Source organism: Schistocerca cancellata, chromosome 4 (genome assembly GCF_023864275.1).
Source record: "Schistocerca cancellata isolate TAMUIC-IGC-003103 chromosome 4, iqSchCanc2.1, whole genome shotgun sequence".
Taxonomy (NCBI): Eukaryota; Metazoa; Arthropoda; class Insecta; order Orthoptera; family Acrididae; genus Schistocerca; species Schistocerca cancellata.
Genome location: NC_064629.1, coordinates 681,658,511 through 681,679,953, shown reverse-complemented (window position 1 = coordinate 681,679,953; position 21,443 = coordinate 681,658,511). Strand labels below are relative to the sequence as shown.

Genomic DNA, 21,443 nt, shown 5'->3' with positions numbered 1-21,443 from the left:
CCTAAGTACTTGAAACCGTCCACCTGTTCTAACTTTGTTCCTCCTATTTGGCACTCAATCCGTTTATATTTCTTTCCCACTGACATTACTTTCGTTTTGGAGATGCTAATCTTCATACCATAGTCCTTACATTTCTGATCTAGCTCTGAAATATTACTTTGCAAACTTTCAATCGAATCTGCCATCACAACTAAGTCATCCGCATATGCAAGACTGCTTATTTTGTGTTCACATACCTTAATCTCACCCAGCCAGTCTATTGTTTTCAACATATGATCCATAAATAATATGAACAACAATGGAGACAGGTTGCAGCCTTGTCTTACCCCTGAAAGTACTCTGAACCATGAACTCAATTTACCGTCAACTCTAACTGCTGCCTGACTATCCATGTAAAGACCTTTAATTGCTTGCAAAAGTTTGCCTCCTTTTCCATAATCTTGTAGAACAGACAATAACTTCCTCCTAGGAACCCGGTCATATGCCTTTTCTAGATCTATAAAGCATAGATACAATTCCCTGTTCCACTCATAACACTTCTCCATTATTTGCCGTAAGCTAAAGATCTGGTCCTGACAACCTCTAAGAGGCCTAAACCCACACTGATTTTCATCCAATTGGTCCTCAACTAATACTCGCACTTTCCTTTCAACAATACCTGAGAAGATTTTACCTACAACGCTGATTAAAGAGATACCTCTGTAGTTGTTACAATCTTTTCTGTTTCCATGTTTAAAGATTGGTGTGATTACTGCTTTTGTCCAGTCTGATGGAACCTGTCCCGACTCCCAGGCCATTTCAATTATCCTGTGTAGCCATTTAAGACCTGACATTCCACTGTATTTGATGAGTTCCGACTTAATTTCATCCACCCCAGCCGCTTTATTGCACTGCAATCTATTGACCATTTTTTCCACTTCCTCAAATGTGATCCTATTTCCATCATCATTCCTATCCCATTCTACCTCGGAATCTGAAACATTACTGGTCGCATTTTCACCTACATTGAGCAACTCTTCAAAATATTCCCTCCATCTGCCCAAGGCATCCACAGGATTCACCAGCAGTTTTCCTGACCTGTCCAAAATACTTGTCATTTCCTTCTTACCTCCCTTTCTAAGACTGCTAATTACACTCTAGAATGGTTTTCCAGCAGCTTGACACATAGTCTCCAACCTGTTTCCAAAGTTTCAGATGTGGGTTCCTGTAGTCATGTCCTAGTTCATGAACCACGGGCAACGTATGAGTGGCCAAGTAAGTGGTGTGGTAGATTACCTAAAAAAAAAAATCAATAAGACAAAGGAATTGACAAAATCTACATTCAGATACCATTTTTCCAAACATGAGCTGCACCTATGGCTTTGTCACTGACAAGCAGTAAATCTTGGTTTTAGCATGAAACTGGACAGAGACTGCATTGGCTCATATGGCTGACTGTTCTTGGCCAAATTTTCACTTTCTGTCCTCTAATGTGAAGGCTCATATCCTAACCAACACCTTAGGCCTACCAGATCGTTTTCTCATTCAGTTAAAGTACCCTGAAGCACCTCAGTCCTCCTTATAACCAGCCAGAAGATGTTCATGCGGCTATATCCAGTTCCACAATAAAGATCTTGCCTTATATAGGGGTACTTCCAAAGGAAACTTTCCCTTGATTTCAGCTTAGGATGAGACTGTCGATGGCCAGACAAGGAATGGGCTTCAACGTTCTCAGTCTTAGGTCGTTCCCAATCAGCAGTGACTTCTTGGAGAACACCTGACGGTGCAATGCCAGCAACACGGTATATTTTCCCAACAGGGGTAGGATTTAGGCATCTGGTGGTTATCCTGCAAACTCCGTTCGAGACAGGGTTCACCGTCTTGGCACAAGCTGACCTATAGCACGCTGGAGATGCGTATTGTGAAGCACAGTAGCACAGAACCTATACTGTGGTTCTAAGAACTTGTGGTTTTGCATTCCCATTTTTACCTCATAGTTCTTTCAGAATGTTATATCTGGCGCTGATTCTATGCTTTCAAGTTTTGATTCTGGTATGCTCTACTTCGATTTCTTACAGCTGTGCGGACGAAGATTCGGAGGCTACGCAAGACTAAGCTGATATGCAAGAAGGCCAAGATCCTGAAGGGCCCGAACGAGCTGAGCAAGCAGCTGCGGCGGCCCGTGCTCCTGCTGCAGGCGGCAGAGTCGTGCTGCGAGGAGAAGGCGCGCAACACGCGCGACGCCTTCCTCATCATGGGCCACAGCCGCGACAAGAAGCTCGTGCCCTCCTTCATCATGCCCTGGGAGAAACGCTCCAGGGTGAGTCCTACTGCTTACTCAGACATACACTATCTGATCAAATGTATCTAGACACCTATCAGTGGTCATCCCAACCTTGGCCACTATGACAGCTTGAACTCTGCTGGGAACAATTTCAATGAGATGCCTGAATGTTTGTGGACGAATGGTAGCTCATTCTTCTTCAAGAGCTGAAACGGGAGAAGGTAGTCATGTTGGACGCTAGCGGATGGAGCAAAGTCGACGTTCTACATCTACATACATACTCCGCAATCCACCACACGGTGCGTGGCGGAAGGTACCTCGTACCACAACTAGCATCTTCTCTCCCTGTTCCACTCCTAAACAGAACGAGGGAAAAATGACTGCCTATATGCCTCTGTACGAGCCCTAATCTCTCTTATATTATCTTTGTGGTCTTTCCGCGAAATGTAAGTTGGCGGCAGTAAAATTGTACTGCAGTCAGCCTCAAATCCTGCTTCTCTAAATTTCGTAAGTAGCGATTCACGAAAAGAACGCCTCCTTCCTCTAGAGACTCTCACCCGAGTTCCTGAAGCATTTCCGTAACACTCGCGTGATGATCAAACCTACCAGTAACAAATCTAGCAGCCCGCCTCTGAATTGCTTCTATATCCTCCCTCAATCCGACCTGATAGGGATCCCAAACGCTCGAGCAGTACTCAAGAATAGGTCGTATTAGTGTTTTATAAGCGGTCTCCTTTACGGATGAACCACATCTTCCCAAAATTCTACCAATGAACCGAAGACGACTACCCGCCTTCCCCACAACTGCCATTACATGCTTGTCCCACTTCATATCGCTCTGCAATGTTACTCCCAAATATTTAACCGACGTGACTGTGTCAAGCGCTACACTACTAATGGAGTATTCAAACATTACAGGATTCTTTTTCCTATTCATCTGCATTAATTTACTTTTATCTATATTTAGAATTAGCTGCCACTCTTTACACCAGTCACAAATCCTGTCAATGTCATCTTGTACCCTCCTACAGTCATTCAACGACGACACCTTCTCGTACACCACAGCATCATCAGCAAACAGCCGCATATTGCTATCCACCCTATCCAAAAGATCATTTATGTAGATAGAAAACAGCTGCGTTTCGCAGGAGAGATTCTTTCTAAAGCCGTGCTGATGCATGGACAGCAACTTCTCTGTCTCAAGGAAATTCATTATATTCGAACTGAGAATATGTTCGAGGATCCTGCAACAAACCGATGTTAAGGATATTGGTCTGTAATTCTGAGGCTCCGTCCTTCTACCCTTCTTATATACAGGCGTCACATGCACTTTTTTCCAGTCGCTCGGGACTTTACGTTGGGCACGAAATTCGCGATAAATGCTAGCTAAGTAAGGAGCCAATGCAGTAGAGTACTCTCTGTAAAACCGAATTGGAATCCCATCAGGACCTGGCGATTTATTTATTTTCAACCCATTCAGCTGCTTCACAACCCCAGGGATGTCTATCACTATGTCCTCCATACGGGAATCCGTGCGAGACTCAAACGGCGGTATGTTTGTACGATCCTCCTGCGTGAAAGATTTCTCAAATGCTAAATTTAAAATTTCAACTTTCGTTTTGCTGTCTTCCGTTGCCAGGCCAGACTGATCAGTGAGTGACTGGATGGAACTCATCCCAGAGTTGTTGTATTGGGTTCAGGTCGGGACTTTGGATAGGCCAGTCCGTTCGAAGAATTTACTGTTTACCATAGCCTCACAATAGCTGCTTTAAGGTAGGGTGCATTGTCATGCTAATACAAACCGTCTTCACCTCCGAACTGTTCCTCAACTCTACTCAGTACAAAGTGCTTAAAGCACTTGAAAAAGCACTCCATCGTCAGGCCACGAGTGGCCTACCGGGACCATCCGACCGCCGTGTCATCCTCAGCGGAGGATGCCGATAGGAGGGGCGTGGGGTCAGCACTCTGCTCTTCCAGTCGTTATGATGGTATTCTTGACCGAAGCCGCTACTATTCGGTCGAGTAGCTCCTTAATTGGCATCACGAGGCTGAGTGCACCCCGAAAAATCGAAACAGCGCATGGCGGCCAGGATGGTCACCCATCCAAGTGTCGACCTCGCCCGACAGCGCTTAACTTCGGTGATCTCACGGGAGCCGGTGTATCCACTGCGGCAAGGCTGTGCAAAATATATTCATATCCTTCAGCATTTAGCATTTTATTAAGCAAAAGAAGGGGATCACACCCTAACCACGGAAAAATCCTTCATACCGTAATACCACCTCCTCCTTGCTTCAGTGGTGACACTAACGCTTGATGACAGGTAACGTTCTCCATGCATTTGCCAGATCCAAACCCTCCATCGGATTGCCACAGGGTACAGTATGATATATGACTCCAAGTCATTTATTTCCTGTCGTCCACTGCCCAGTGGCGTCGCTTCTTTACCGCCTCAAGTGCCGCTAGCGTTGACTACAGAAATATGTGGCTTATGAGGAGTTGCTTGACCATTGTACCCCATTCTTTTTAATTTCCTACGCACAGTCATTATGCTGGTAACCCTTTGTAAGTCAGGATTGATTCCTTCCGCTGATTTCGTGTGATTTTGTACAACCATCTTCCATGGTGCTCGATGGTCCCAGTCCTTCTGCACACGAAGTCTGTCTGGTCTTGGTTTACCTGTGGGTGTACCTTCGCATTTCCATTTCACAATCACAACACCTACTGCCAGCTTGCGAACTTTAGAATAGTTGAAATGTCCCTGCTGGATTTATTATTCTGGCGGCATCCAATGACTAGTCCACGTTCGAAGCGACTGAGCTCTTCTGACCTTCCCATTTTGCTGTTACTGCTTCTCTACTGACGGCACCATTCTCTCTGCATCCTTTTATACTGGTGGATCCGCCTCTCATGATATCGAGTGGTCAATTTTGCATTGCATAGGGGTGTCCGCATACTTTTGATTAGATAGTATACGCTGACATATATGAAAAGTGTTACACCATAAAGCGCCGATCCCATATTTATTAATGTTTGTACGGGTGTTCATTATGTAAGAAATATTAAATTATTAAGCTTCCATCCATTCTGAACTGATGCCCATAATCAACATCAGTATGAGGAGTGACAGGCACATGCTATGTCAGTTCATGAAGGTTCCTGGTTGGAGTATGGTATGAGAGTATACATTTTCCCATCGCATTTCAAACAGTCTCTGTGGGTAATAATTAAGGGGAACAAGCAGGGCAGTCAAAGATCACTACATTCTTCATTGTTTTTTTGTAAATACCACAACGGTCTCTGATCGCAAACGTTTGTTCATTCAGTTACAGGTTTCAACCATTATCATCATCTTCAGATTGATCTAAGAAGAGCAAATGTGCATATTTATGAAAAAAGCGTATAACCTTAGGCTGTTAACTATTATAATCAGTATCGTAATATACTCGTACATAGTATGGAAGGTTAGAGACATACCCATCTGTCTCCATGAAGTTAACAGAATAAGCAAATAAAATATGTAGCCAGAAATAGTAATGTCAGATAAAGTAAAATCATGATAAAATGGTAAACACTCATAACCCGTTATGTCAGCTAGCTGCTGGTATACTGTGTTTAGAACTACAGCTGAGAGAGCGTGACCACTAGATGTCACTGGAGGAGGCAATTTGCGATGGCGTGATACAAAGGCAGAATGTGATTCTAGACATTCTACGTAAAACTAAATCGGATACATTAACCCTTTCAGAGCCTCTGGCTACAATTATGTACATTAGCTTTTAGCGTATATTAGCTGCAACAGAAATATATCTTCCCAATAGAAATCTGAGGTATACATTTGTGAATGTTCAACCTTTTCATCAGGCGCTAGTGCTGCCAACTGTTGAACACCACTATGAAAATATCAGCAAGTCAATGCAGCAGTGCGCAGCAACTCCTGACCACCAGAATACACTAATGTGGCTTGGTTCACTATATCCCACCGCATACTTGAATACTGTTATTTTGCATGGTGATTATTGAATGATAATTTTACTGTTCATTTCAATAGAGAACATTTAGAAATTACTTATTTTAGTCCCTAAAACGAAGTCAAGTGTGCAACATATGTTTTGAAAACGAGTTCATATTTTTGTGTACAAATCTTGCATCTTGAATCATTAACATATCACCACATAAAGAAAAATTTTACTCTGTCCAGAAAAAAATAAGGTCTGAAAGGGTTAAAATGCACTTTAAGAAAGAGCTAGAGTTTTAACATGGATCCAAAGGTAAATATCAATTTAAATTATAAAAGTTGGCTGAAAAATAAGTGTCTGTGAAATATGCAGTACAACAAAGTTATTTGGCAGCAGTATGTCAAAAGATAAAAAAGTGGCACGCACAGCAAGCACACCAAAAACGCATCTAAGAAACTGCGGCTGTGCGGAGCCAAGACTTAACGCAAACGGACAGAATCAGAAATAGAATTAATAAAAGATCCAAAGCTTAAACAGAGGTTTCATAATGACATGTCATTTAAAATTGTAAAAGCTAGTTCCTAGTGGATGTCTGTGATACATACATTCCATAGTTAACCGAACAAAGAGGAACGTATCAAAAAGCGAATAAAAGGCTGCGGGCACACGACCTTTCACCTCAGTTTTTTCGAAAAAGGAACATAGTGTCCTAAACCCTTTGACATGGGTTACTTTAGAAAGGAATCGAACTAGCATACTGAAGCTCGTCGAAATCTGTGGATCGCAGGATCTGACAGGTCCTTGTACGTTTGAAGAAACCCATCATCTACAGCGATCCATTCACAGACGGTGCCTGTGAGAAATGACTACCCGTGCTCCTCTGTATGTACCCTGTCTATCTAGTTTACTGTGCGACAGGTATGTGGAGGAAGACAGTATGATCTTACAGTTTCCTCGCAGTTCTGTAAGTATTTCTTCATTTAAGGTAGGACGCATTTCTTGCAGTTTCTCATTTCCACTCATAATAGCTCATCTCTTCTTTGTACATTTTGTGTGTTACTGGACCTCACATGTGAATATATTGCAAATTACTTTCTTAGAAACACAGCTATACGTCTCTCCACCTGCTCTTCCCAATTTTTCCATTGTTTGACGTCTTTTTTCCTCTTTTCCCACCTTCCCCCACCCCTCTCCCCTTCACATACATCGCTAAGATTCACATGTCCATTCTGTCGGACGGGTATTCGTGTGATAACAGTGACAGTACAGTTGATTCATCTCTACTTGTGTTGATTTATATACAGTTGCTTGCGTTTAATCATCTGCTAGCTTTCCACCACACACTAATTTTTTACATATTTTCCCAACTTCTACAACAATACTGACATGATTGCACCTCTTTACAAATGGCACCACCGCCTGTAAACATTTTAGTCACCTCTTGAAATTACCCTCTGATTTCAGAGTAGACAAAGTGAACGCATTTTAAACAATTTTTTTTTAAATTTTCTTGCTTTGGGGACCCACAGCCTCCAAATCTTAATAAAAGAAAACATTATTCGTAGAAGGCTTTAATGTAAACCATCATTATTTAAATTGTGGCGTTAGCTAATTTCGGCGACCTGTCATTTTCAAGCACCGTACAATATTTCAACTTATATGTGTGATATTACGCATTACATATTGCAATTGTCAAATTATTTTTCGCTATACGTAAATAGTAGATATTATGTTCCATCCTTACATTGGGAGTAGATCCACATTAACGTGACAACCTTAAACTTCCTATTGGTAACTTTTCTCATAGTAACATCACACATGTAAGTAGGATATTGCATGGTGTTTGAAAATGATAAATTGTCAAATTTAGCAAATCGCGAGATTTAAATAAATTACATCTTACTACGAACCATGTTTTCTTTTATTTATTTTATAAAATATTTTTGCTACGCCATCGGGTACGTAGTACCATATTACAGAAAAATTTACCAAGTGATTAAACATCAGCTTGTCGTTTGTTGTTTTGACGTCACCATCATATGGAATCCTTTGCAGTAAGTCGAGCTTTAAGGTTGCTAGCTAAACAGAGAACGCTCTCTGTGTGATTAAATATTTGAAAACAAAATTATGTTTTATTGTGCAGCATTATTTTAGCATACAGAGTGAACAACAGTCCAAAAGCAGTAAATCTGTTATTTCAGCAACAGATATAAGGACACCGGTTGTCTGTGGAATGAGAAACATCCTCAGAGACAACCCATATCGGAGAGAAGAGTTATTATATCTTATTTCAGTAGGATATCAGAATCGGTGCAGAGAAAAGGCAGCTAAAGCCCGTCTTGTGATATCACAATAACGTTTCTCTTACGGCGCGTGTCAAATTATTCTCGGATTTGCTGTTTCTATACTTTCACTGATATGTCGGCCAATTTGAGAGTATTAGAAAGTATGGAGCTTCTCATTGGTGGGATATTACTGTGACTTTACATAGCGGAACTTGTGCTAATGGTTACTGTGTCATCGCCGTGTGACTGTCATTCCCAATCAATGGCCACCACGTGTTCCAGAAGGCAGCTCAGCGTGTAACAATAAAGCTTATCAGAGACTAGATGTCAACAGTAGCACATGCATTTTAAGTGGGTGAAGACACAGCCTGCCAGCCTGCTACTGTTTCCTCTCTCTCTTCTCTCTCTCTCTCTCTCGCTCTCTCTCTCGCCCTCGCCCACCCCACAGTGGGCCAACTCACTTCAAAATCTGGACATAATCGAAAATATATATACAATCCTACAAAACTGTATTCTTTTTAGATTTAGATTACGAATGCGATGTCGAAATTACAAAATTCAAAGTGGTGGATCCAGTTATGAATTTAGCGGTTCGACTGAAACTTCGGGTATAAAGCATTCTGAGGTCACTGACGATTAAAAGTCTAAATTGCCGTACTGAAATATATTATTCGATAGTTTACATTTTTCAATCGAAATCGTGATCAAATTGTTCTCTTGCGTCGTTATCGCTATCAATAGAGCGCAATGGGGTTGTCCATTGAAAGATGATTCGAAAAGCAGATCTTTTACCGCAAGTGCATCTGTTTATCTTCTTCAGTTGTCATTTTTTCGAATCTAGAAATAAGTTGATCCGATGATCTCAAAGCCGGTGAATACGTTATGCACCATTTTCTCACAGGAATGTTTGCTTGTAAAATCTTCTCGGTAACGCTGGAAATCTTTGTTCCGAGCTTCCTGCGCATCTTCAGACAGCTGACCAATCGGCAACGGAGCAGCGTAACTTATGACACATCCGTGCATCAGAACTATGAGGACCTATGTCGACATCCAGCATTATTTCTGAATATTGTGTATTATTGTACAATAATTGTCTGCCATATGGCACAGCCGCACGGTACAAAAATGATAGGCAACTAAAAACTCGCAGACATGCGCATAAAATACATTTCAAACCTATACGAGAGCCATTTACGAACGCGGAACCACGCAGAGAAAATTCTGTACCCAACGATTTAGGATAAAATCGGTAGCAGTTTAGTTTTAAGCCGGTATACGTCATTACACCGGTTAAAAATGTCAAAAACGTGTCTTCTGGAGTGTTATCCATCTTACGTTATCATGACAACGGTGAAGGATCGCTGTCATATCGCACTCCTGCAAGAACAGCGACACAGCTCATAAATAAAATACTTGAGAAAATTCGACTTAAATAATTAATTCCATAAAAATTTACATTTCAAGTAAATATTATTGGCAGTAAATACAATTACATTTCTCGTGCAACTTTGGGCACTTTACACGTATTTTTCAATGACATAAACGAAAGACGCCGTTTTCCGACTTGTCACATTTCTTGCCGGGCGGGGTGCGATATATTAAACAGGCCACACAAACAGTATCTGAAAAATGTGTCGTTTTCCGATTCGTTATCAACGCACAAACCATTGTGACTGGAATGCCATCACAGCAATGGACAAGTGTGAGCAAGTGCAATCTATTCAAGATTTTCCGGGACTAAAGTCGGAACGCGCACCTTTTTTCTGTTTCTGTTCTGTCCAGTTTTTGAAGCTCGTTTTCCCACCGTGCGCCTCCAAGACACGTAACTGTGTGCTCAGGATGGAGTTATGTATTAGTGTTTGCAAGAAATATACCCCACCCGTCAGTCCAAATAGATTCGAGAATTGATAAAAAAAACTGAGAAAAGTGAAGATAATGGTTTTGATGCTTCAGGTGTTGTATTGGTCTCCCCCACTTGACTGCAACACCCAACACGGTCATACGTACAACCTTGCTGAACTGTCATAAAAGTACTTCATCGGTGTGTTCTTCAACTTTCGTGTCACACGCTTGAATATCGGTTATATCGTCAAAGCATTGACCCTTCAAGTGAAATTTTATTTTCGGGAATGAAAAAAGGTCACTCGGCGCCAAATCGGGGGTGGATATGGAAGGTAGCTGAAAAGTGGCGCTAGTGTTTTCGCTAGAAACTGCATGACAACTGCACCTGTACGAGCGGACGAGTTGTCCTTTCATTGCTACAGACAAACCCTCTAATCCTCTTGCTCGACCGATCCATGCTACCCAAATAATACCGGTAATTTACAGTGGTGCCGGTGGGAACAAATTCCCTGTGGGTACCGCCGTGAGCATAAAAAAAGGAGATGAAAACTGTCTTCACTCTCGATTTTGTCATACTCATTCTCTTGGTGAAACTCCAGCAGCCCATCTGAACTTTATCGTTTTGTAGTAGGTTCATATGGATAATACCAAGTCTCGTCACACGTGATGTTTTTCAGAAAAGAACTGTCTGCGTTTTCATTTCAGTCAAGTCGTGGCAGACGTCAAAATGTGCTTTTTTTCGGGAGTCAAGGTATGCGGCACAGTTTTTCAGTGGTAGCTGTGGATGAGAGATGACGGCAGGTTTTCAAAAGATCACGAATGTTCTTAATGTTTCCGTCGGGTGAACTTGAAGTGGGACGCACTGACACCTCATTTTCCTCGAGCAACACCTGTCCTCCTTCAAAACGCTTAAACTACTCAAACACTCGTACACGAGTTAAACAGTTATCGCCGTAAGCCATTTCATTGACTCAAGTGTCTCCATAGCTATTTTACTCCACTGCGATTTGTTTCCCAATAATGTTGACACACTACAGTCGCACGTCCACTACTTAATACCACCTGCCCACTACTAGTGGTCGAATGCACATATATTGCTTATAGTTGTTAGTTCAATCTGACACTGCAGTTACTGCACTGACGTCGTGTATACGCCAGGAATAAAATCAGTCTCGGAATATCTTGGAGTGGTGTGCATTTTGCCCTAGAGCAAAAAAGAAGACCTTAGATGCTGTCGCATCACAAATGTCAGGTTTTTATAATATGCCTTTTTTAGATGCTACATGTCTTATAAATTATTTGTCATATTTTCACCTCTGTGAAATATATCGTCCGATTTAACTGACTCTTCAGACTGCACTAAATGTTATTTCACATTATCCACTTCGGGATGTTCTGTCCCATCATGAGATGTATCTGAAAACTCAAGATCATCAATCGAAAATAAGGTTTGTGTGCGGATTCGTTTATGGATCTTGTCCAATTCATAGACTATATCATTCAGACTTATACCCTTGAAATACCACGACACGTCCAGTCTCCACGAATTTTCTACTGTACGACCGACCATCGGATTATCACAGTTGACAGGCTTTATTTTCCATTGTTGTGCTTGAGGAAGCAATTCTGACAATGGGACAGGATGTCACGAAATCAATAACTTTAAATAAAATAATAAAATGCTCTGTGAGAGTCAGTTAATTTAGACAATATACAGTTATGACTCCATGTCGCTCTAAACCATTCGGAAAGATAGAAAGACTTAATAAGAAGGATGTGTTACACCTTTTCATCATAGACTGGTATGTGTGCTCAGCAAGCCCCTTACGAAGTATGGCGGAGTCTTACTGCTATCGTTGCTCGCTGTCCTACCCAATTCGTGACTCGTGGCTCGGACGAACGACTGTCGATAAGCCTCCGTATGTGCTCCAAATTCACTGATTTTAACGTAATGATCATTTTCCGAGAGGAGTTAATAAGCACACCAGACAAAAAATGTCACCCCTAGGAGATACCACGCAATACCGCCTAACACCGTCTATAGCCTTGATACTGCATAGTTACCAATATAATAAACTTCCCTCAGACGGAAAAGCTTCTGTCCACAAATCAGCACTGATTTAAACAGCATCGCTCGTGCGAAACTCAGCTTGTCCTTTTCTCACATGATATCCTACAAACCATGGATGGAGGACAACAAGCAGATTCCATATTCCCAGATTTTAGGGAAGCGTTTCACACGGTACACCACTGCAGACTGTTGGCGAAAGTCCGAGCATACGGATTAGTTTCCCATGTATGTGAATGGCGCGAAGACGACAAGGGTGTCGTTAGGAGTGCCCCAGGGAAGTCACTCTTGTTCTCTATATGCATAAACCGAGCGAGGTGGCGCAGTGGTTAGACACTGGAGTCGCATTCGGGAGGACGACGGTTCAATCCCGGGTCCGGCCATCCTGATTTAGGTTTTCCGTGATTTCCCTAAATCACTCCAGGCAAATGCCGGGATGGTTCCTCTGAAAGGGCACGGCCGGCTTCCTTCCCCAACCTTCCCTAATCCGATGAGACCGGTGACCACGCTGTCTGGTCTCCTTCCCCAACCAACCAACCAACCTCTATATGCATAAATGATTTGACGGACGTGGTAAGCAGCAAATTACTGTTGTTCGCCGATGACGCTGTGGTTTACGAGAAGATGTCGTCGCTGATTGACCGTAGGAGGATAAAAGGTGACAGGTAGAACTTCTAGTTGGTGTGAGGAATGGCAGCTAGCTCTAACAGTTAGAATATATAATTTAATGCAGATAACAGGAAAAACAAACCCGTAATCTTTGAATACAGCATTAGTATTGTGCTGCTTGACACACCCACGTCGATTTAATATCTAGGCGTAACGTTGCAGAGCGATATGAAATGGAACGAGTAGGGTAGGATTGCAGTTGGGAAGGTGAATGCTCGGCTTCGATTTATTGGAAGAATTTTAGGAAAGTGTGGTTCATCTGTAAAGCAGATCGCCCGTAGGACACTAGTGCGACCCATTCTTAAGTACTCTCGAGTGTTTTGGGATCCTCAACAGGTCGGTTTAAAGGAAGACATTGAAGCAATGCAGAGGGGCGCAGTTAAATTTATTACTGGTGGGTTCGAACAACACGCAAGGATTGCGGAGATGCTTCGTGAACTCAAATCGGACTCCTTGGAGAGAAGAGGACGCTCTTTTCGGACGCCACTATTGCGGAAATTTAGAGAACCGCCATTTGAGGCCGACTGCAGAACGATTCTACTACCGCCAACGTACATTTCTCGTAAGGAATACGAATGTGAGATAAGAGAAATCGGGACTCGTACGGAGTCATATAGATAGTCGTTTTTCCCTCGCTCAGTTTGCGAGTGGACCAGGAAAGGAAAGACAAGTGGTGGTACAGAGTACCATTCACCATGCATCGTACGGTAGCTTGCGGAGTATGCATATAGATGTAGATGTAGAAGCTATTCATTGCTGATTAGATCTCGTAGAGATCCCAAGTTGCTGGGATGCTGATTCCTACGTCAACACAAAATGGAAATAGTAGCAGACATTTTCTATGGGGTTAAGAGCGGATGATGTAGCAGATCAGTCGAGGTGCGAGCCTAAAAGTTTGTCAAACAAGAAACGAAAGACGTGCAGCCCTGCGAACACTCCTGACGTCATCTTAGACGATGGAACTGCCATCAGCATACTCATCATGAAGCTATAGAAGAAAGGATAACACACACTCACTGGAATTGTTGAAATAAACGTCCTGGTTCACGATCACGGTAACATTAGTCAGTGGGCCGAAGTCATGGTACAAAAAACACCCGCAAAACATACGGAAATACAAACTGCCTGAAATACGCTGTTGATACACTGCGCGTTAAATTGAGCTACTGCTGTACTCAACGTCTTGCATCAGTAGAAAAGAGAACAATCGACTACACGTCCCCAGCAGACACTATAATCTTTCTCTGTTGCCTGACCCATTGAAGACGTGCAGCTTGATATGCTGTTGTGAGCAATAGGTTCAAATGGTTCAAATGGCTCTGAGCACTATGGGACTCAACTTCTGAGGTCATCAGTCCCCTAGACTTAGAACTACTTAAACCTAAGGACATCACAAACAACCATGCCCGAGGCAGGATTCGAACCTGCGACCGTAGCAGCAGCGCGATTCCGGACTGGAGCGCCTAGAACCGCTCGGCCACCACGGCCGGATGAGCAATAGGGTTTCGTGAGGTACTCGCTTACATATGTTCATTGTATGCAGTTTCCTTCGCAGTGTTTGCTAATAGACTGGTTGAGATGGAACCGTATTCCCTGACAGTAGAAATTCCTGTTTTTAAAAACGTTGTGTTTACGTGAATGGTACATTGTGATGTGTTTTTGAACGGGTCTTGAGGAGAGGAATGCCGACTACCATATGGAGGACATAGTAATAGACACCCCTGGCGTAGGGAAACATCTGAAAGCGCTGAAAACAAACAGGTCACCAGGTCTGGATGGAATCCCAATTCGGTATTACAAAGAGTACTCTACGACATCGACCCCTTACTTAGCTTGCATTTATCGCGAATCTCTTGCCCACCGCGAAGACCCAAGCGACTGGAAAAAAGCGCAGGTGACTCCTGAATACAAGAAGGGTAAAAGAACTCACAGGCAACATTACAGACTAACATCTTTAACATCAGTCTGTTGCAGAATTCTTGAACATATTCTCATTTCGAATATAATAAAGTTCCTTCAGACGGGAAAGCTTCTGTCCACAACTCAGCACGGTGTCAGAAAACATGGCTCGTGCGGAATTCAGCTTACCCTTTTTCACATGACACGCTGCGACCTGCATCAGGCGGATTCCGTATTCCTAGATTTTCAAAAAGCGTTTGACACAGTTCCCCACTGCAGACTGTTAACGAAGGTACGTGCGTACGGAATAAGTTCCCAAATATGTGAGTGACTTGAGGACTTCTTAAGTTGTCCTCGGTGACTAGTATTCGTCAGACAAAAGGGTATTGTTAGGAGTGCCCCAGAGATGTGGAACAGGACCGCTCTTATCCTCTGTATACATAAATGACCTCATGCACAAGGTGAGCAGTAATCAGCGACTGTTTGCTGATGATGCTGCGGTGACGCGAAGGTGTCGTCGTTGACTGACTGGAGAAGGATACATGATGACTTAGACAAAATTTCTAATTGGTGATCAATATCAGTTGCCTCTAAATGTAGAAAAATGTAAGGTAATGAAAGTGAGTAGGAAAAACAACCCGTAATGTTCGAAAACAAGCATTAGTAGTGTGCTACTCCATAGTCAGGTAGATTAAACATCTATGCATAGCGCTGCAAAGTTATGTGAAATGGAACGTGGATGTTAGGGTCGTAATTGGGAAGGCGAATGCTACACTTAGATTTATTGGGACAGTTTTAGGAAATTTTGGTTCACCTCTAATAGAGACCGCATATAGAACACTTGTACGACTATTCTTCAGTACTGCTCGAGTGTTTGGGAAAACATCGAAGCAATTAAGAGGCGGGTTGCTATATTTGTTATCGGTTGGTTAAAAAATGGTTCAAATGGCTCTGAGCACCATGGGATTTAACTTCTGAGGTCATCAGTCCCCTAGAACTTAGAACTACTTAAACCTAACTAACCTAAGGACATCACACACATCCATGCCCGAGACAGGATTCGAACCTGCGACCGTAGCTGTCGGGCGCTTCCAGACTGTAGCGCCTAGAACCGCTCGGCCACTCCGGCCGGCTCATCGGGTGGTTCGATCAACACGCGAGTATTACGGAGGTGCTTCTGGAACTCAAATGGCGATCCCTGGAGGGAAGACGATTTTCTTTTCGATGAACGTTATAGAGAAAATTTAGAGAACTGGCATTTGAAGCTGACTGTAGAACGATCCTACTGCCGCCAGCGTACATTTCACGTAAGAGAAATTAGGCCTCGTACGGGGGCATATAGACTGTCGTTGTTCGATTTGCGAGAGGAACATGAAGTGAAATGATTAGTAGTGGTACAAGATACCCACCGCCACGCACCGTACTGTGGCTTGCGGATTAGTTATGTAGCTGTAGACGTTGATACAGAAATGGATTAGCAAATAAAAAAATATACGGCGCTATTAAACAAAAGGTGCTGCTATTCGTACCTTCTTAACAGAAGAAAGTTACAAGAAAGTGAGTCATGCTGGTTAACGTCATGCGGTAGCCAAGCAACCCTTCTGGACAAAAAATTATTGATATGATATCCACTGTCAAAGTTTGAAAAAGTAAATTTAATTCCCACTTTCTAATGTGAGTACCCGGCCAGATGAATAGTCGAGCAAACTCAAAGGAATTTTCACCCCCATAATCGATAGTTACAATTGTCTTTATTTCACACTCGAGTGTATTAGTGAAGGTGTATGTTATTTAGCTGGGAGTGATACACCATTCCTTGCAGACACTTTGGACATTTCGCGTTGATACAACAATAAACCGGTCAACTTCATTCACGGTGCGTTCATGGGCACGTCCAAACACATTAGTCCGTTTTTGCCATTCTGTCATGCTTCCACGTCAACCCATCCTACTGCGCTGATTCTGTACAACTGACTACTGGCATATGCACACCCCTTCACTGCCATGACTTACGTCAGCAGTGGAGGGTCACATGACCTGCTGCTACAAGTTTTACACAATCTACAGCGCTACAAAGGGACCAGTGTTTATTTTATTGGGGTGAGTAACATTTTGTCCGGTTAGTCTTCGATTGTCGCACAGGAAGCCTAAACCACCCGACCAGAATGCTGCTCATGAGATTCGTTGTCTCCATTGTGGAACAGATTACAGCAGGTGGTGCCTCTTGTTGGTTATACAAAGAACGACGACATGTAGCTTTTTAAGGTCCTTTGCAGTCAGTGACGGATCCTTCAGGGTCTATTGCCTGGTGATCTGCACGAGAAAACGGTGCGCACGCACGGAGAGCGAAGCCAGTTCGATACTACACTACTGGCCATTAAAATTGCTACACCAAGAAGAATTGCAGATGATAAACGGGTATTCATTGGACAAATATATTATACTAGAACTGACATGTGATTATATTTTCATGCAATTTGGGTGCATACATCCTGAGAAATCAGTACCCAGAACAACCACCTCTGGCCGTAATAACGGCCTTGATACGCCTGAGCATTGAGTCAAACAGAGCTTGGCTGGCGTGTACAGGTACAGCTGCCCATGCAGCGTCAACGCTATACCACAGTTCATCAAGAGTAGTGGCTGGAGTATTGTGACGATGGCTGCTCGGCCACCATAGACCAGACGTTTTCAATTGGTGAGAGATCTGGAGAATGTGCTGGCCAGGGCAGCAGTCGAACATTTTCTGTATCCAGAAAGGCCCGTACAGGACCCGCAACATTCGGTCGTGCATTATCCTCCTGAAATCTAGTGTTTCGCAGGGATCGAATGAAAAGTAGATCCACGGGTCGTAACACATCTGAAATGTAACGTCCACTGTTCAAAGTGCCATCAATGCGAACAAGAGGTGACCGAGACGTGTAACCAATGGCACCCCATACCATCACGCAGGGTGATTCGCCAGTATGGCGATGACGAATACACGCTTCCAATGTACGTTCACCGCGATGTCGCCAAACACAGATGCGACCATCATGATGCTGTAAACAGAACCTGGATTCATCCGAAAAAATGGCGTTTTGCCATTTGTGCACCCACGTTCGTCGTTGAGTATACCATCGCAGGCGCTCCTGTCTGTGATGCAGCGTCAAGGGTAACCGCAGCCATGGTCTCCGAGCTGATAGTCCATGCTGCTGCAAACGTCGTCGAACTGTTCGTGCAGATGGTTGTTGTCTTGCAAACGTCCCCATCTGCTGACGCAGGGATCGAGACGTGGCTGCACGATCCGTTACAGCCATGCAGATAAGATGCCTGTCATCTCGACTGCTAGTGATACGAGGCCGTTGGGATCCAGCACGGCGTTCCTTATTACCCTCTTGAACCCACCGATTCCATATCCTGCTAACAGTCATTGGATCTCGACCAACGTGAGCAGAAATGTCGTGATACGATAAACTGCAATCGCGATAGGCTACAATCCGACCTTTATCAAAGTCGGAGACATGATGGTACGCATTTCTCCTCCTTACACAAAGCATCACAACAACGTTTCACCAGGCAACGCCTGTCAACTGCTGTTTTTGTATGAGAAATCGGTTGGAAACTTTCCTCATGTCAGCACGTTGTAGGTGTCTCCACCGGCGCCAACCTTGTGTGAATGCTCTGAAAAGCTAATCATTTGCATATCACAGCATCTTCTTCCTGTCAGTTATATTTCGCGCCTGTAGCACGTCATCTTCGTGGTGCAGTAATTTTAATGGTCAGTAGTGTATATATCTGGTGTCTCAAAGAACAAATACCACATACACAATTAAAGCGAGGATGACCAACGGTCCCTTCAATGCAGATGCACACCAAGCTCGAACGCTTACGGGAATCGTCGAAATGCCACGAGTAATGAGGATAATTGACCAGGGGCACTGTATCAATAGTCTGTGCAAAGGTGAGAATTTGGGTCTGTCGTGAGGGGTGCTAGGGTAAGTGTGTGCAGGTGCGATGACCAATGTGTCCAGGTGGCGTAGTAGTCGGCCTATCTGTCTAGTAAGCAGGAGTCACAGGTTCGAATCCCTGTCTGACACACATTTTTAACTTGCTCCACTAATATAAATCAATGCCCGCTGACAGCCAAAGTCATTTATTCCTTTGTGTCCAGGTCGATGCTTTCGCACGACAGGAAAGTAGAGAGCTGGAAATACCGAGATCCTCCCAGTTCGCCACTACTGTCGGTTATTTGACCTGGTTATCTGCTGACGTAGTGCCTCGCTCCCCCACAGCCACTCACATGGCGTGAAGGCTTCTGACTGGCCAAACTCCTACAATCGCATCATTCCTATGCAGTGAAACACGCAAAATCTTGCCAGCAGAAAAATGCAGAAGACACATACAAAAGCTCACTCATCTCACGGGAGACAACTCACATTGAGAATTATACTGCTATTCTGAAAATCATGAAACCTATTAGTCGTCTTTGTAAATATTCTGCATATATTGGTATGTGCACAGTGGCAAGTTAGTGAAATGATACGATTAATGTAGCTCTTTTTTATAACAGTATTGTTGTTGTTGGTGGTGTTTCGTTTTTCAGTCCGACGACTTCTAACGTTGTTACTTGCATACAGACAATCGGATATCTGCAAACAACCGAAAAGAGCTTCCGCCGCTTTCTACTAGACCATTTATATACATTGTAAACAGCAACGGTCCTTTCACACTTCACTGTGGTACTCCGGATATTACCTTTACACCTCTCGATTTTGTTCCGATAAGAGGTACGTGTTGAGTTCTAGCTGCAAGAAAGTCTTGTATACAAACGCAAGTCTGCTCCGATACTCCGTAAGCTCGTATTTAAACGGCAATGCGGGAAGGTGTCAAATTCCTTACTGAAATCAAGGAACATGGCATCAATCTGAGCGCCGTTGTCCACTGCGCTGTGGATCTCATGGAGGAACAGAGCGAGCTGTGTTTCGCAGGATCTCTGTTTGCGGAATCCACGTTGATTTTGAAAGAGAAGATTTTCGTCCTTCAAATACGTCATAATACATGAGCATAAGACATGTTCGATAATTCTACAACAGATTGACGTCATTGATACAGATCTATAATTATGTGCATCTGTCCTACGCCCCTTCAAGAAAACGGGAATGACCTGCGCCTTTTTCCAGTCGTTAAAACAGGAGCAAGTTCTTTCGCATAATGTCTGTGGAATCTCGCACGTATCTCATCTGACTCCGATGCCTTTCCACTACATCTACACCTACATTTATACTCCGCAAGCCACCCAACGGTGTGTGGCGGAGGGCAACCTACGTGCCACTGTCATTACCTCCCTTTCCTGTTCCAGTCGCGTATGGTTCGCGGGAAGAACGACTGTCTGAAAGCCTCCGTGCGCGCTCTAATCTCTCTAATTTTACATTCGTCATCTCCTCGGGAGGTATAAGTAGGGGGAAGCAATATATTCGATACCTCATCCAGAAACGCACCCTCTCGAAACCTGGCGAGCAAGCTACACCGCGATGCAGAGCGCCTCTCTTGCAGAGTCTGCCACTTGAGTTTGCTAAACATCTCCGTAACGCTATCACGCTTACCAGATAACCCTGTGACGAAACGCGCTGCTCTTCTTTGGATCTTCTCTATCTCCTCCGTCAACCCGATCTGGTACGGATCCCACACTGATGCGCAATACTCAAGTATAGGTCGAACGAGTGTTTTGTAAGCCACCTCCTTTGTTGATGGACTACATTTTCTAAGGACTCTCCCAATGAATCTCAACCTGGTACCCGCCTTACCAACAATTAATTTTATATGATCATTCCACTTCAAATCGTTCCGCACGCATACTCCCAGATATTTTACAGAAGTAACTGCTACCAGTGTTTGTTCTGCTATCATATAATCATACAATAAAGGATCCTTCTTTCTATGTATTCGCAATACATTACATTTGTCTATGTTAAGGGTCAGTTGCCACTCCCTGCACCAGGTGCCTATCCGCTGCAGATCTTCCTGCATTTCGCTACAATTTTCTAATGCTGCAACTTCTCTGTATATCACAGCATCATCCGCGAAAAGCCGCATGGAACTTCCGACACTATCTACTAGGTCATTTATACATATTGTGAAAAGCAATGGTCCCATAACACTCCCCTGTGGCACGCCAGAGGTTACTTTAACGTCTGTAGACGTCTCTCCATTGATAACAACATGCTGTGTTCTGTTTGCTAAAAACTCTTCAATCCAGCCACACAGCTGGTCTGATATTCCGTAGGCTCTTACTTTGTTTATCAGGCGACAGTGCGGAACTGTATCGAACGCCTTCCGGAAGTCAAGGAAAATAGCATCTACCTGGGAGCCTGTATCTAATATTTTCTGGGTCTCATGAACAAATAAAGCGAGTTGGGTCTCACACGATCGCTGTTTCCGGAATCCATGTTGATTCCTACACAGTAGATTCTGGGTTTCC

General features: G+C 43.4%; 1 protein-coding gene across 1 annotated transcript in view; it reads left to right on the top strand.

Moving 5' to 3' along the window:
- LOC126184380 (secreted frizzled-related protein 1-like) overlaps nucleotides 1-21,443 on the top strand; it is a 403,479-nt gene that overhangs the window by 330,046 nt on the left and 51,990 nt on the right. Inside the window, exon 3 of the mRNA XM_049926765.1 lies at nucleotides 2,058-2,299. Coding sequence (XP_049782722.1) covers nucleotides 2,058-2,299 — 242 coding nt within the window. The remainder of the gene's footprint in view (nucleotides 1-2,057; nucleotides 2,300-21,443) is intronic.